The sequence below is a fragment of the Kryptolebias marmoratus genome, linkage group LG17 (genome assembly GCF_001649575.2).
Source record: "Kryptolebias marmoratus isolate JLee-2015 linkage group LG17, ASM164957v2, whole genome shotgun sequence".
NCBI classification, from domain to species: domain Eukaryota; kingdom Metazoa; phylum Chordata; class Actinopteri; order Cyprinodontiformes; family Rivulidae; genus Kryptolebias; species Kryptolebias marmoratus.
In genome coordinates this window covers 6,896,088-6,911,885 of record NC_051446.1, presented here as the reverse complement: position 1 = coordinate 6,911,885, position 15,798 = coordinate 6,896,088, and the positions used below count along the sequence as shown (strand labels likewise).

Sequence of the window (15,798 nt, the reverse complement as noted above, 5' to 3'; positions counted from 1 at the left end):
AAAACAAATCCTGACAAAAAGAGCCAGTATCACTCCTGTGTTAGCATCTCTCCACCGGCTTCTTGTTAAATACAGAAAGTCTTTTGTTTGTTTTTGAAGCTTTGCATGGTCTGCCACCTGAATATCTATCTGAACTTTTCTGCCCTTATCCAAACTCTAGATCTCTGCGATCTTCTGAACAACTCCTTTCAGCTGTTCCACGCTCTCGACTGGTCCGTAAGTGAGATCGGGCCTTTGCTGTAGAGTTGTCTTCCCAAACTGTGAAGCAGTCTTCTGCTCATAATCTGTTGAAGCTTTTAAAACACCTCTTAAGACACATTTGTTTTCTTTGGCTTTTAATTTAAGCAGAATAAAACAGATCCTATCATCATCCAGTGGAGATCATACTTGTTATTATTTAGACACCATGCATCCTCCTTGGTGAGCCTCATTTCAGCTGCTTCTGGATCAGCTTCTCTATTGAACCTCTTAAACCAATTCTCCTTCACTTCTGTTGAAAATCTCTCACTGTAGAAATGTGGAATGAGTTGTATTCAGTAAGACTGTGACATCAGTTGCTGTTCAGATCCAGTCTGTTAAAGAAAAAGCTAAAAAAGAAAGAAAAACCTGCATCTCTTTCCAGATATGCATGGCTCTGCATCCAAGGATCTCCTTTCTGTTAACTTGTCTGACTTGAATTATTTTGCAGAACCCATCTGCAGATCTCAAAACGAGCTTTCTTTAACTGATTCCTGTTCAGCTACGTGTTCGTCTCCATTCAAGTTGAGCAGATATACGGTTCATTTTTACTCACCTGGACAGTATTTAATAAACTGGTTTCAGTGCAGCTGCAGCTTCAGAGAATTTCTCTGCTGAAGATCTTCACCGGCCAGTGTTTTAGACAGCCAAGTCCTCCCTGGACCACTGATCGTCAACCAGTTCAACTATTCTCCAACTCAGTCAAAGTTACAGTAAGTGACAACTGGAGTAAAACAAACAACTATTAAAACTGATCTTTGGTCTGACTTCTCACTTCTGACTTTATTCCTTTTTTGTGATCTAAATTTGCTTTAAACACAACCTGGACAGTTTGGGACCAGCTGGTAGAAGTTGGGGCCTAAACTGTTGATGGGAAAATACAAATTCTGGCTGAAAGTCTGCAGCACAAACATTAAATCTGGCAGAACACGAGCTTGAGCTATTGTGAAGTTCTCATTTCTCATGCCAAATTACTTTTATTTTTCCCTTTTCTTCCACAGAGAATCAGGAAGACCCAGCTTGGATGTTTGCTGCTGGTGCTGCTCTCAGCTGCAGATCTCTCTGAAGCTTTACTGAATGTTGTCGATGAGATGGAACCAAACGACTGCACTAAAAATATGAAGACATTGAACACAGAGAGAAAATGCACATACTCAGTCACCTTCATTGTGGCTGATATGCAGGCCGTCAATTTGTTGACATTTTCTAAGGTATTTGTCCAGCAGCTCTACAGTAACACAGGTTGTTAAATTAAAACCTGGAGATCAGAACCTGGAGAGTCCTGTCTTCTTCCGTCTCCTTCCTGGACTCCAGCAGAGGAGCTTCTATATCAATCTATGCTGCAGCTGCTGCTGAGATTTGGGGGGTGGGGGGCTGTTACCTGTCCAACGGAGAGAAGGAGAAGCCCTCTGACCTCTCCTACGACTCTGAGCTGCAGGTGAAGCTGTGGAAAAAGAGCTGAGAGCTTGTGGGCCTTCAGGAGGCCTGATGGGACCATCACACTGAAGAACTCCACAACCTCATCCATCATCAGGGCCACTGAGGACAAGACTGAACTTCTGTCTGAACTTTGGATTCACAAAGTGTCCAACTCTTCTCATGCATGTGTCTTAATAGTTACTTTACTAAAATTCACTTTATTTTTATTCATCCAGTAACAACTTACAACAGAAAGTTTGCAAAGAGAAATATCCCACTGAGCATCAACAGGAACATTTTCCACAAAGTGAAACCTAAGATTCTGTAAGATAGACATTTCAAAGTATCTGCTTCACCAAATCCCAGCTGCTTGTTTCCACAGCCCGGTTCTATGTGAGACAGTAGAGCTGTTCTCAGATCAGTTCCCACTGCAGCACTGAGAGTCATCTCCACTTCTTCTGATTCCTCTGTCAGTCACTGCTGGATGAAGCTCTCCTCTCCTCTCCACCTCCCAGAAACAGTCTAGTCAGAGTCTCCCTGCATACAAGCTGCTGCTGCTTCAGCCTCTGTGGATCATCAGGACACAGCTCATCTTCTCCCAGAAACACACCATCATCTTCCTTGGCTCCTGCAGGAAGGTCACCACTTCCATCTGTGGAGAGAAGAAGAAGCAACAGAAGAGATAAATAAATCTTTCAGAGACTCATTCTTCTTTTAAAACCACTTCATCATATTTTTTTCCTTATCTCTGAAAACTGGGATTGTACCAGATGATACCAGATAATTACAGACCTATATTGATTCTGCCATGTTTTTCTAAAGCTTTTGAAAAAAATAGTGTACAAAAGGATTCTCCATCATTTAGTTTATAATTCAATTCTTTACAAACACCTATATGATTTTAGGAAGAATCACTCTACATACATTGTTTGCTCCTCCTGGTTGACAGTGTTACCTCTGCACTTGAAAATAATGAATTCTCCCGTAGTATTTTCATTGATTTATCAAAAGCATTTGATAGCATGTATCATCATATCTTAATGCTGAAACTTATTAAGTATGGATTTCATGGTATTGTTTACAAATGGTTAAATAGCTATATTTGCAATAGGCAACAATTTGTTAGCTTTAAGGGTTGCAATTCTAACAGAGCAAAGATACTTTGTGGAGTTCCCCAATGCTCTATTCTTGGGCCACTGTTATTTCTGATTTACGTAAATGATTTATCAAACATTTCCAATGTTCTTTCACCAGTCATGTCTGCTGATGATACGATCCTGCTTCTTTCTCATTTACATTTTGATTCACTTTTGAAAAATGCTAATCTTGGTTTGAGTGCCAAAATTTCATTGTTTAGAGTAAATAATAATCTTTAAATCTAAAATGATCAAATTTCATGATTTTTTGTGGTAGAAAGTCATATAATGGAAAATGTTCAAAAAATATTGAGCTAAATATTTAGCTTGCAAACTAAATATTTAGCTTGGAAATTGAATGTTTAGCTAATGTGCAAATTCCTTGACATAAAGCAAAAGTGGATTATAAAAATAAAAGCCGAACAAGACCTGGCTAACCCAGGTCCTGACTTACTGCTGGCTGCGGCGGTGGCTCATGGGCAGATCTTGTTGCAGTTGCTCTAGGTCCATGACTGTACGATTGTATGGACTGTATGCATGCTTCACTTCTGGGTTTGAACCATTAGAAAAGCTCATCCGATGTTCTCTGCTAACACTTTTGACATGTCCAGAGGAAAAGAACAATGATACATTATGGCACATAAAAGAAAACTGAAGCGATTCAGTGTGGCCACCAGCAACTCCTCTTTTTATTTTACTTCTGGTGTTTTGGCAAGAGATGTATATAGAGGTTGGGCTTTTATTGTGATGGTCTACTTCCACTTTTCTGCAAGGAATTTGCATATTAGCAAAACATTTAATTTCCAAACTAAATATTTAGGTCCAAGATAAATATTCAATTAGCAAATTAAATATTTAGTTTGGAAATTAAAAACTAAATGTTTATGTCCTAGCTAAATATTTAAACTAAATATTTAGTGTGGAGCTAAATATTTAGTTCAGAACTATGATATTTATAAATGTATGAATAACATGGCTAAATAAACCATAATATTGCTGGTAATTTTTGACTGTGTAACTTTACAAACGGCACCCCATATACAACAACATTTATTTTCCCTTTGGGATTAATAAAGTATTTTTCAATTTGAACTGAATTGAATTTGAATTTCTGCCACTTTTCCTTCACGTTATGTGGAACATTTTTTTCTTTTGAACGTTTATTTTGAAAAATAAACCGGAAATCATTTTCACACGTGCTAATCTACTGCATCATCTGACGTAGCTTGATGTAAATATTTTATTAGCTGTTTGTTGTGAAAAGATTTATTAATCTTACACATTAAAGTTGAATTCAGTAAATCCTTCTAACACAGTGTTAACGCGACGTTCCGACAAAAAGAACAGAAAGACTGAGGCCAGAGTTTTGTGTACTGTCAGGTGCTTCACGGTCGTTGTCAGAAACCGGATGTAAAGGTGATAACGTTACGTCTCTCAGGTTCCATGGTTCTATTGGAAGCAGCATGCTGTTTGTAGCGTAAGGCCACTTAAGCTTATACCGTGTGCGGAGAAATGAGCGGTCCGTTTGGGAGATACGCTTTAGTCGGGCTTGCTTTCGGCGCTACAGCCGGGTTGGGCCTGATTGGCTTCGTTGTTTACCGGGAGCTGAGCAGAAGAAGGAGGGTAGTGTTGGAGATCCGCTCGGCTGCTCGGCTGTTCAGTACGGATGAAGCAGCTCGTTTCCAGGATACGCTGGATGCTCACGGTGTGTGGTGTTTTGTCTCTGTAGTTCTGACAGAGTCCATGCTTCAGGAAGGCGTTTTAGTTTTCTTATGATCTCATGTTTTAAATCCAAAAGCTCAGCTGTATGAAAGGTAGTTCTCTCCATCTTCACCATAATGGAGGACTTCCTTATCACTGATCTAATTTTTAACTAAAGAAAATACCCCAAATCACATACATTTTAACACATAGCCTGCAATTTTATTACATTAAGTTCATTGATTGGCTTTATTTATCACATCTGGATTTTGGAAGCAAAACAACTTTTTGTTTCCATCAGTCGCATGGTTTTGCTGATTTAGCTGCTGGATCTAAGAAGGGCATTGGACTGATGCCCCTACTGATATACTGTTTGAAATAAAGTGTAAACTATACCCACAAGTCTAGCTGCTTTGTCATCCAGGCTGCAGATGGTGTGCAACTACTTTTTTCAACATTTTTTCAGCTGCTCCATTTTAATTGCAGAAGATTATAATTAAGATCTTAATTAAGATTAATTACAGAAGATCATCTGCCTCCATCTCATTGTACTGCAGCATCCTGAGAATGTTCAATGCATGACCCTTCTCTGTGGACTTCCTCTTTCTCTCCTCTCTGGCAGCTCCATGTTCAACATACTTTCTCCTTCATTTTTGCCAGCTACAGTTCCTTGTCCTATCTTTTTGGTAGAGCCACCATATCAAAAACAAGCATCTCAACAGGTCTTACTACCATCCTGAAAGCTTTCCCTTTCTCTATTGCAGCTCTCCTATATATATTCTACCCTGCCTGCTCTCTTTTCTTCACCTTTTTTGTGTTCTGCTTGTTGCTTTGGACGATTGACCCCAGGTCTTTAAATTCATGCGCTTTTAGTACCTATACTCCTTACAGCCTCACTGTTCCACGTGTCTCCCTCTCATTCATACACATGGATTCTATGCATTCTGACTTGCTTTCAGAGCATACCTCCACATCTACAGGCTGTCTTTCACCTGCTCCCTACTTTCACTACAGATCTTGTCTGCAAACATCTTTACAAGTAGAAAATCCAGAATTTGATCTGAGTATAACATCTGTCTGATCTGGGATTAGCCTGTGATGAACCAGGAGCAGCTGGAGGTTCACTTTCTTTTCTGTTGCTACTGCATCATGAACAGATGTTAGCAGGTTGGAGGTAAATCTCTGACAGACTTGTAAATGTGAGATAAGTTCTGTGTTTGTCTGCAGAGGTGGAGGCCCAGCAGCAGGCTTTAGCAGCGGTGGAGGCCGTGGTGCAGGGCTTGTCTCCAGAGCAGCAGCTAGAACTCAGGAACCAGCTGGATCAAGTGCTGAGCTGCATGGCCTCACTGCGTTCGGAGGTGGCTGAGCTGAGGGGGGGGCTGCATGACATTGCCCTGCAGATCATTCAGGATGTCAAGTGAGTGCAACTCCACCATGTTGTGTAGAACCTCAAAGTGGATGTTAGCTGTTTCTTGATACATTACAATGTTGACATGAATAATTCTGAATCATTTTGAAAATGTCAAAAATTGATAATTATTTAACAATAATAACCTTCTGTTAAAGGGACAGTAGAACCTAGAAGTGGATGATAGGCTTATAAAACTCCTTTTTAAAAAACAATCTCATGTTTGACACTCTCATGTACCACATGTGATGCGAATGACAGTAAAGTCTCCTTTATTCCTTGAAAATAGTTGCCAGGAGCCAGTTGAGCTGGTTCTGGCATCTGATTAGGATAGCTCCTGGATGCCTCCCTTTGGAGGTTTTTCGGGCATGTCCCATCGGGAAGAGATCTCGGGGCAGACCCAAATTTGCTGGGGGAATTATGTATCCTCTCTGGCCTAGGAACACTTTGGGATCACCCAGAAGGAGCTGGAGAGTGTTGCTGGGGAAAGGGATGTCTGGGTCTCACTCCTGGACCTATTGCCTCTGCATCCCAACCACGAATAAGCAGTAGAAGATGGAGGGGTGGATAATTTTAGGCAAAATCATTTCATTTCACCAGATCTAATTTGTTAAAATTCATTCACACTTTCAGCAAACATGAGAAATGTGTTTGAAAACTTGAATACACTGACACTTTGTTCTTGAAGAAGATGCAGTTAGACTACAGTGAAAAATGTATGCATTGAATAAATTATTATCAGAACCATAATTTAAAGTGATCATACAGCCTCTTCAAAATAACGGAACTATCACTTTAACATGCAGACATTAGCGCACATCTTCGCTTCGGTCGCTGCTCCTGCACGCTCCCGGCATTCTAATGTTAACAGGAAGTGATGTCACGTGTCTTCTTCGTTAGTTATTTGGGGTTATTTTGTATTCCACACTACACAAACCCACAAAGAAGAGACTAGACCGCAGAAACGGTGGCGAATCACTTTAGAAACAATAAATATTGGGTTAAAATTGCGGGAAAGTTGCGGTGTTTTGGACAAAGTTGCAAAAAGTTGCAATTTTACGGGGTTTGCTTGATTTTGCATTATTAGTTGCGAACGCAACATTGTGAAATCCTGGAGGGTCTGCCTGTTTCAACATTAATGGCTTGTAATTTTACTGGGACATTGTTTTCCAACATAATTGAATAAAATAAAAATAAATACATAAAAAAACTGCCATGGAGGGAATAATCAGCAGATATCTGAATATAGCTGGTCTACTGAGATGAGCAGACTGTAATTACAGTTATCAAAGAAAATTTATAAAATTTATTTTCAATAAATTCACAATTATTTTTTTATTTTATGTTTTAATTAGACCTGGTCCTGTCCACTTAGGCTGTGTTGACACTGCAGGTCTTAATCCTGAAGTTTGATTTGTGCTTAAATCTGATTTTTGTTGCATGGTTGTTCATATTACATTTTAAATGAGACCTCCATAAGACTCCAAGGTGAACAGTTTCCAAAATGACCTGTATATGCAGATGGCATCACATTCCGCACGCTGTGTTTACAGAATATGGACGCTGTGAGCGTTAGCATGTGTGTATTGATTTTGAAGTTGCTGTCCATCCAAATGGTAAAAGATAAAAGAGGATTGAGAAGAAAATGAGTTCAAATGTTAACAATAACCTTTTTTGGAGCTGTGGCTGCTACTTCCGTGGAGAGGCATGTGTGTATGCAGAGGTTGAGTTAAAAGTGGTGGGACTTTGACGTGAGGGACCTCAGTCCTTCCATCTGACATAAAAGTACAAAAATTCCACTGTACAATACATTCACATGCATTATAAAAAAAAGTTTTCTATCTAAGGAAACCAACAGATTGCGCTGAAACTTCACTTCATCGCAATCTCCCATCCTGAGCAGCACACAGGCAACAGTGGAAAGGAAAAAACTCCCTTTTAACAGGAAGAAACCTCCAGCAGAACCATGCTCAGGTTGAGCGACCATCTGCTTTGACCGACTGGGCTTATAGAGGACAGGAAAAAGACACAGACAAACACAGAATGACTGGTCCAGGTGTAGTTTCTACTGGAAGAACAAAGAAAATCATGTTAATGACAGAAATAATTACAGTAGAGCAAGTAAAGACAGCAGCAGAGTGAGGAAATGTGGTCAATTTGTCCTCCAGTAGTCTAAGCCTATAGCAGCATAACTAAGGGATAGCTCAGAAAACCCAAGCCAACCCTAACAATAAGATTGATCAAAAAGGAAAGTCTTAAGTCTAGTCTTAAAAGTAGACAGGGTGTCAGCCTCATGGACAGAAGCTGGTTCTGTTACTGGCACCAGATCTAGGGGAATCTGGGCCAGCAGCAAGCACCACACAGGCTGAAGAGCACTGTGCAGCTAGTACTGTAAGTGACCGAGAGGACACAGCGCTTAGCGCAGGGGTGGGCAATCCTGGTCCTCAAGGGCTGCTATCGTGCATGTTTTACATGTTTCCCTGCGCCAACACACCTGATTCAGGGGTTAAAAATCACCTCTTCTTGTTCTGCAGAAGCCTGTTAATCAGCCATTGATTCAAATCAGGTGTGTTGGATCACAGGAACAAGTGAAACCTGCAGGATGGTGGTCCTCGAGGACCAGGATTGCCCACCCCTGGCTTAGTATGTTGCCCAAACTAAAGCTTGTTTATTCTCAGCTCCTTTTCAAGAAGAAAGAAAAACAATAATAACTAGAACTGCAAGCAGTTATCAACGGGTTCCAAGCCCCCACGCTCCGCCCCTATCTGTGCGCTTCGATCCCGACGTCCCGCCAGCGTGGCTTTGCCGCCTCTCTCGGCGAGCGGGCCGAGTCGAAGCTCGCCAGGACGGTGCGTACTCAAAGGAGCTTTGTAAGACGCAACGGTATAATTTGTGAAGAAAGCTTGGGAAGGAAAAGCTAACTGCCATTTGATACCACACAGTGCCCGAGAAAAAAATTCATAAAAAATTTAATATTCATTCAAAAAATACCAAAATATTCTGAGATGATCAAGTGTACGTCTGTAATAATATGCATTTATCTCCTTGTCCCTATACAAAATGCATTTTCAAGAGAAAATTGTTCAATGCCATTTTATGGTACACTTGGTCAAGTAATTAAATTCATAAAAAATCAAGAGTAAATAAAAAATTACCAAAGTATTCTCAGATGATCAAGTCTACATCTGTAATAATATGCATCTTTATGTCCCTAGTTCCAATGCTGTTTCAGTAAAGAAAAAGTTAACTGTAATGTTATACCACAATGAGCCAAAAAAATATTCATAAAAAATCCATAACTCTTCCAAAAATTACCAAAATAATCTCTAATGACCATGCCTACATGTGGAATAATATTCTTTTATTTCTATGTTACTGGATCGAACACATTTTTAATAAAAAAATTGAAAACATCATTTTCATGATGTCCAGCCAATATGCAAAAAATCATAAAAAATTGAAACTTTGTTATAAAATTTCCCAAATATTCCCACATCACCGTGTGTATATGTGTAATAATGTTTGCACTTCGGGAAATATCCACACTCAACGGCTTTTGTACAAGAAATTGTTAGCCTTCTTCGTAGCAGTGCTAGTCATACTGAAATATATTCAGAAATTTGTTAAAAATCAATAATGCCTCAAAAAATCTTAAAATATTCACAGATGACCATTATTATGTCCTTTGTTTGCCCAAATTTTCCAATCCACCATAGTTTAAAGCTTTTTCCAAAATAAAATAGAAACCAGCTATGTTGGTTAGCATTTATTTGTTTTTCTTGATTAATCACAAGGGGGCACTCAAATTTAAGCAATATTTTTTGGGGTTTGTAGTTAGGCTAGGTCTGAACAGAGTACCAAATTTCAAGTCGTTTGGCCAAACAGAGTCTGAGTTGCTACTGCTAGCTTTACTTACGATCTTCGTAGATAGTAACGACATGCTTAAATATAGAGCCTCGAAATTTGATCTGCACTTTTACAGATTGTGCAAGGAACATATCCTGTAAGTTTTAGCACTCTAAATTCAACAAGTGATCTTTTGTGAATTTTTCAAAATGTTGAAGGCTACACATACATTTTTGCACATAAGCCACGCCCACTTTGACCAATCATTACCATATTGATAACATAGTTTCAGGGTTGTATCCTGTATCCTACGCCCACTTCCGCCTAGCTAGATTTTTTGCTAAAGCATGATAAAGGCAAAACCTAGTTTCGAATACTTCTGCCACAATAAAAGCTGGATCAACGTGAAACTTGGTACATAAAATCTATAGGCTGATACGCTGATGCGAAGATGACAAAATTTTAAAAATCTTGCAATTTGCACAAGTGACGCAATAGCAAAAACTTCAGTGCTAGCTAGAACAACAGTTAACTATGAATATCATACATACATAACATACTTTAAGATTATGGAAAATACATTTAGATCCCAATAGTGGATGAGATGTTGCCACTTTGTATTAAATTCTATGCAGTTTTACCGATAGAGGGCGCTATGTATCCTGAAGAATCATCCATAGTTTCAGGTGCCATCAAGATTTTGAGTGTAGGACTTACCGTTTAGGAGTTATTCGCAAAAACGCATTGTCCTTCGTTATAGTGCCCCTTAGGTATGAGACGATATGATTTTTTTTGTCTGAGTAGCGGTCAGGTTTTTCTACCAGAATGCCTGGTTGGCTTTTCCCCAGCAGTTTCTCATTTTTCTGGCCAACGCGTTTTACCGGAGAAGAATAAAAATACACAATAATGAAAAATCCGTACAAAAACAATAGGGTTCCCTGCTCCGCTGGAAGCAGGCGAACGGCCATGCCTTGCATTGGCCGCCCGCTCGCTTCCGCGGGCTTGGAACCCTAATAATATTCATAAATAATATGATATAATCATTATAATCAACAATGTACTGACAAAGAAAGAAAAATATAATCTGCACAAATAAAATAGGGAACAAATCACATTTTTCTCTTTAACAGAAAATAAATAAAATAGCATAAACAAAAAAAAATATTTACAAAAGAGAATCTTATCTTAAATTAAAATAAAACAGACAGAAGCATCACATCTACTGAACGGTTATGACAGTTATGAAGATTAGGGCCGTTAGGAATGTTATGGTAGTTATAAACATTAAGTTAAGAAACACAAAAGACACATTTATGACAAAATATATATTACTGACAGATTCACAATATATATATATATATATATATATATATATATATATATATATATATATATATATATATATATATATATATGATATGTGTGTGTGTGTGTGTGTGTGTAACAATTAATTATTGTTAACTGTAACAACAGCGGTGACGAACTCTGTCAACTAGATACATCAGATAACTACACAAGACACAGCCGACAGAAGACGTCCAAGCCGCTAAACACAGGCAAAAGCAAACTAAAAACTATCCAAATCACACACATCGCCCACCCAGAACACAGTAATAACAATTTCATTACATTTCAACCACATTTCTATCAATCTTTATCCCACGAAAATCGTACCTGTAAATGACAGAGAGGAGACGGCGCTTAACGTGTTGCCCAAACTAGAGCTTGTTTATTCTGAGGTGCGCGTTCCCAAAGCCTTTCCCCCCGGCAGACCCACAGTAGCACGAGAATGCCCTCTACTGGACTTACAAACACGTTGTAATAAAAAAAATAAAAATAAATAAAAATAGGGGGGATAACTTTCAACAAAGTTTTCATAGTAATTCTCAACTCTCTACAGTTCCACAAGAGAGGAGCCTGATAACTGAAAGCTCTGCCTCCTGTTCTACTTGTGGAAATGCTAGGGACCACAAGTAAACTTGCAGTTTGAGAGCAAAGTGCTCTGTTAGGAAAATATGGAACAATGAGATCTTTAATACAAGATGGAGCTTGGTAGGATTAAGATTTTAAAGTTTATTCTGAGTTTGACAGGGACCCAATGGAGATAAGCTAACAGTGGAGAAATATGATCTTTTCATGGTTTTGGGAATTTGTCTGACCCACATGCAGAAAACACTCTCAGGCAACCAGGAAAATTTTTAAGATTTATTGAAAACAATAATGAATGGTGTAATGTTGGGAGGATGCAAGGTGAGGGATCTGGGACCAGGGGAGAGCACTGGCAAGACTTGAGCTTCTGGAGACGGACGGAGGAGAGGTGAGCAGGGCCGTAGCTACCATTGAGGACACAGAGGTCCGGACCTCAGTATTTTTCTGCTGTGTATATTATAAAAAATCAAAAAAAAATCAAAACAATGCTTTTGAACGGCGTGGTTCTCTGTGTCGGATGTATGACCGATGAAGGTTTCCAGAGGAAAACCAAGAGGCACTGAGTGCTGAAGAACAAGATGATGAATCCTGTTGGTCTGATAGCCACGGAATACAGTGGAAGGTGGAACAGGTTTGATCGAGCCACGGGAGGAACAGGAAACGAGGAGCCAGTAGCTGCCAGCTGAGGTTGAAGAGATCTGGGGTCAAATCTGAAGGTTTGCAGGCGATGAAGTCAGCCGGTGAACAAACTGGAACAGAATCCAGAGTTTTGACAGGAGTGAACTTAAAGCGGGAGAACAAAGAAAGAACAAAGGTAAGACTCAAGATTAAAGGAGCTCAGAGGGCTAGAAGTTACCATGATGGTTAACACTAAGGACTGGCAGCAGACTCCTCTTAGGCTCCATCTGATGAGGCTAGATGAATTGCAGGTGTGCAAAAACACACCTGCTGGTACCAGCCAGTCAGCTGTGCTTCCTGAGGCCAACTAGGGGAGAACTGGAAGAACAGCAGTGGTGAAACCAGAGCCCAACAGATCTTTCCTCCTAACTCTCATCAGAACTCTGGCAGCAGCATTTTGGATCAACTGAAGACTTTTTAAAGAGTCTTTTGAACATCCAGATAATAAAAATGTACATTAGTCCAGCCTAGACGTGATAAATGCATGGACCAGATTTTCTGCATCATTTTGAGAAAAGATGTTTCTAGTTTTAGTGATATTTAAATTAGAAGCATCTTAATTTTCTGCCTTTAAACTCAGACAAGACAGATATGTGGGTGTTAAAAACATATCCTTACATAGGGGGAGGAATGCGGTCCTGGTAACATTTTTATGTGGAGCTTAAAAACATATCCTAATCAAAAAAAGGAAACAAGGTTCTTTACATTAGAACTGGAGGCCAGAGGAAGTGAAAGGCTGCCAAGTTTGTTCCTAAGATGCTCAGATACAAAACCCACTACCTCTGTCTTGTCTGAGTTTAAAAGCAGAAAATTAAGAGTCATTCAGGTTTTTGTGTCTTTAAGACATGTTTGCAATCTAAGTAATTGATTGGATTCATCAGGTTTCATGGATAAATATATTAATATACTAATATAATAAATATACAATGAAAATGTATCCCATGCTGTCTAATAACCTTACCTAATGGAAGCATATATAAAGTAAAGAGTATTGGTCCAAGCAGCCTGAGAAACTCCATGACAAACTTTGATGTATGAAGAAGATTCATTGTTAACATTAACAAATCTATCAAATAAATACGATTTAAACCATTTTAGAGCTGTTGTAATTCCAATATCATGTTCAAGCCTCTGTAATAGGATATTGTGATCAAATGCATCAAAGCACTGAAATCTAACAAGACAAGTATGGACACAAATCCACTGTCTAAGGCCATTAGAATATTATTAGTAACTTTAACCATTGCTGTTTCTGTGCTCAGTACACATACATTCATGTAGTAAAACACAGATGTTGTTTGGTTAAGAAACTAGGGACAAACTAAACAAGTAATGTCATGCAAAAGTGTAGATGTTCATTATTAGCTAGAGTAGTGTTCTTTTGCACCACTGTCATTTTTAGAGACTTGTTCTACAAGCCTGACAAACAATAACATCATGTCCTTGTTTGGCTAACCTGTAGCCTAACTTAGATAAAAGCTTCTGCCATTTCCTCCATACTTCAAGCTCTATGACAGATTCAATGACTAACATTGACTTTTTGTTTTCATTTTTTTTTTCATAAAGAAGGCCATTTTATTTTGAATATGATTTATTTATGACAGTAATAAAAGCATAAAACATCTAGGGGTAAATACATATTTAAAGGCATTTTGTCAATAGTAACTTCTCAAAGTGAAATTAAATGTCTACAGAGTAATACAAATTAAAAAAGAATATCTAATGTAAAATAAGTGATTGCATAAATATTCACCCCCTTTAAAGAGACCTGTTCTAACTCAACATAGAGAAAAGACACAGGCTTCAGCAGGTGAGGCAGGAGAGACTGTAGGTTCTTCACCAGCAGGGGTGCAACTACCTTGCCCCAGCCCTCTCCTCTCCACCTCGCTGTTCCACATTCTTCTCTGTTGAGATTGACTTGCCATGTCTGCCCGCACTAATTTTCCCAAAAGGACAGTGGTGGTCAGCAGAAATTCAAACCATACCATGCCATCTAGGTTTTTGTGGCATCACTAGTTTAATTTACCTGATGTCATCACTGGTCTCCTCTGCAGCAGATGCTATCAACAACCTCATGTCTGCCTCCTTCATCTCTTGCCTGTGTTCTTCTCTTCTAAGCCATATGGATGGTTAAACAAGTATTATTTAATAGCTTTACATAAATTGCACATCTTGCTAATGCCGTTTTTCACTTGTTCAATATAAAAATTATTCACTTGGTGTTAAGTGGGTGTTCCTACACTTCCAGCTAATATTAGACCAACCTGTGGCCTTACCCTGTCTGTCCTGATTCTTTCTCTCTCTTCCTCTCTTTTTTTCTCTCCATCCTCACAGCTGAATGACATGAACTTTGTGTGAAGGAGGTTTAAAAATTACAGCAGTCAAACATATAAAAATCATGACATTTTAAATATAAGTCAAGTCAAATCAAATTTATGCATATAGCACTTTTTAGCAACAAGGAGATTTCAAATGTTTTTTAAACAAACAAATAAATATTCTTGTTACAACCTCAATTCCAGTGAAGTTTGGACATTGTGTAAAACATAAATAAAAACAGAACATGGTGATTTGCAAATCCTTTTCAACCTATATTCAATTGAATACACTACAAACAGGTGTTTTTTGAGCATTCCTCAACTTTCCAATTCTTTTGTTTTTTCCTATCCCAGCTTTTCTGGAACGTGTTGCAGGCATCAAATTCAAAATGAGTGAATATTTGAAAAAAACCCAACAACTAGCGTTTATGTGTTTGAACATTAAAGAGAACCTATTATGCTTCCTTGAACAAGTCAGGATAGGTCTGTGGGCTATACAAAACATGTTCAATACATTTGATACACAAAATCATTCTCAGATATTAAGATTTCACCTGATCAGTTCTGCCTGTTTTGAGCTCATTTCAGAAGGAGCGGTTTAAGGGCTACGTCACTTTTATGTAAATGGCTGCTGGACTTCCTCATTCAGAGGCCTCAAGCAGTACNGTGTTGGCAACTCCACCTCGAGCAGCATCACCCTGAACACAGGCGCCCCCCCAGGGCTGTGTGCTCAGTCCTCTGCTATTCACCCTGCTAACACATGACTGCAAAACAACCCACACCTCCAACCACATAGTAAAGTTTGCGGACGACACAACTCTTGTGGGCCTCATCACCAAGGGCGACGAAACCCACTACAGGGAGGAGGTCGATCTTTTGACCAAGTGGTGCAGCAACAACAACCTCCTGCTTAACGTGAGGAAGACCAAGGAGATTGTTGTGGACTTCAGGAAGGGCCACATTGAACACCCACCATTGACCATCGATGGTGCTGCTGTAGAGAGAGTGGGCAGCACCAAATTCCTGGGGGTGCACATCAGTGAGGACCTCTCCTGGACCACCAACACCACATCACTTGTGAAGAAGGCCCAACAACGCCTCTACTTCCTGCGCAAGCTGAAGAAGG

The 15,798-nt window shown here is 39.2% G+C and overlaps 1 protein-coding gene across 4 annotated transcripts in view; it reads left to right on the top strand.

Annotated features, from left to right (window-relative positions):
- Positions 1 to 31: 31 nt before the first annotated feature.
- The window catches only part of rmdn3 (regulator of microtubule dynamics 3), a 68,780-nt gene continuing 53,013 nt past the window's right edge, over positions 32 to 15,798 (top strand). For 2 of the 4 annotated variants that reach the window (XM_037980993.1, XM_037980992.1), the window contains exons 1-3: positions 32 to 950; positions 1,239 to 4,497; positions 5,721 to 5,910. In XM_037980993.1, coding sequence (XP_037836921.1) covers positions 4,305 to 4,497; positions 5,721 to 5,910 — 383 coding nt within the window. In that variant the 5' untranslated portion in view covers positions 32 to 950; positions 1,239 to 4,304. The remainder of the gene's footprint in view (positions 951 to 1,238; positions 4,498 to 5,720; positions 5,911 to 15,798) is intronic. The other 2 variants (XM_017439655.3, XM_037980994.1) reach the window with 1 other exon arrangement.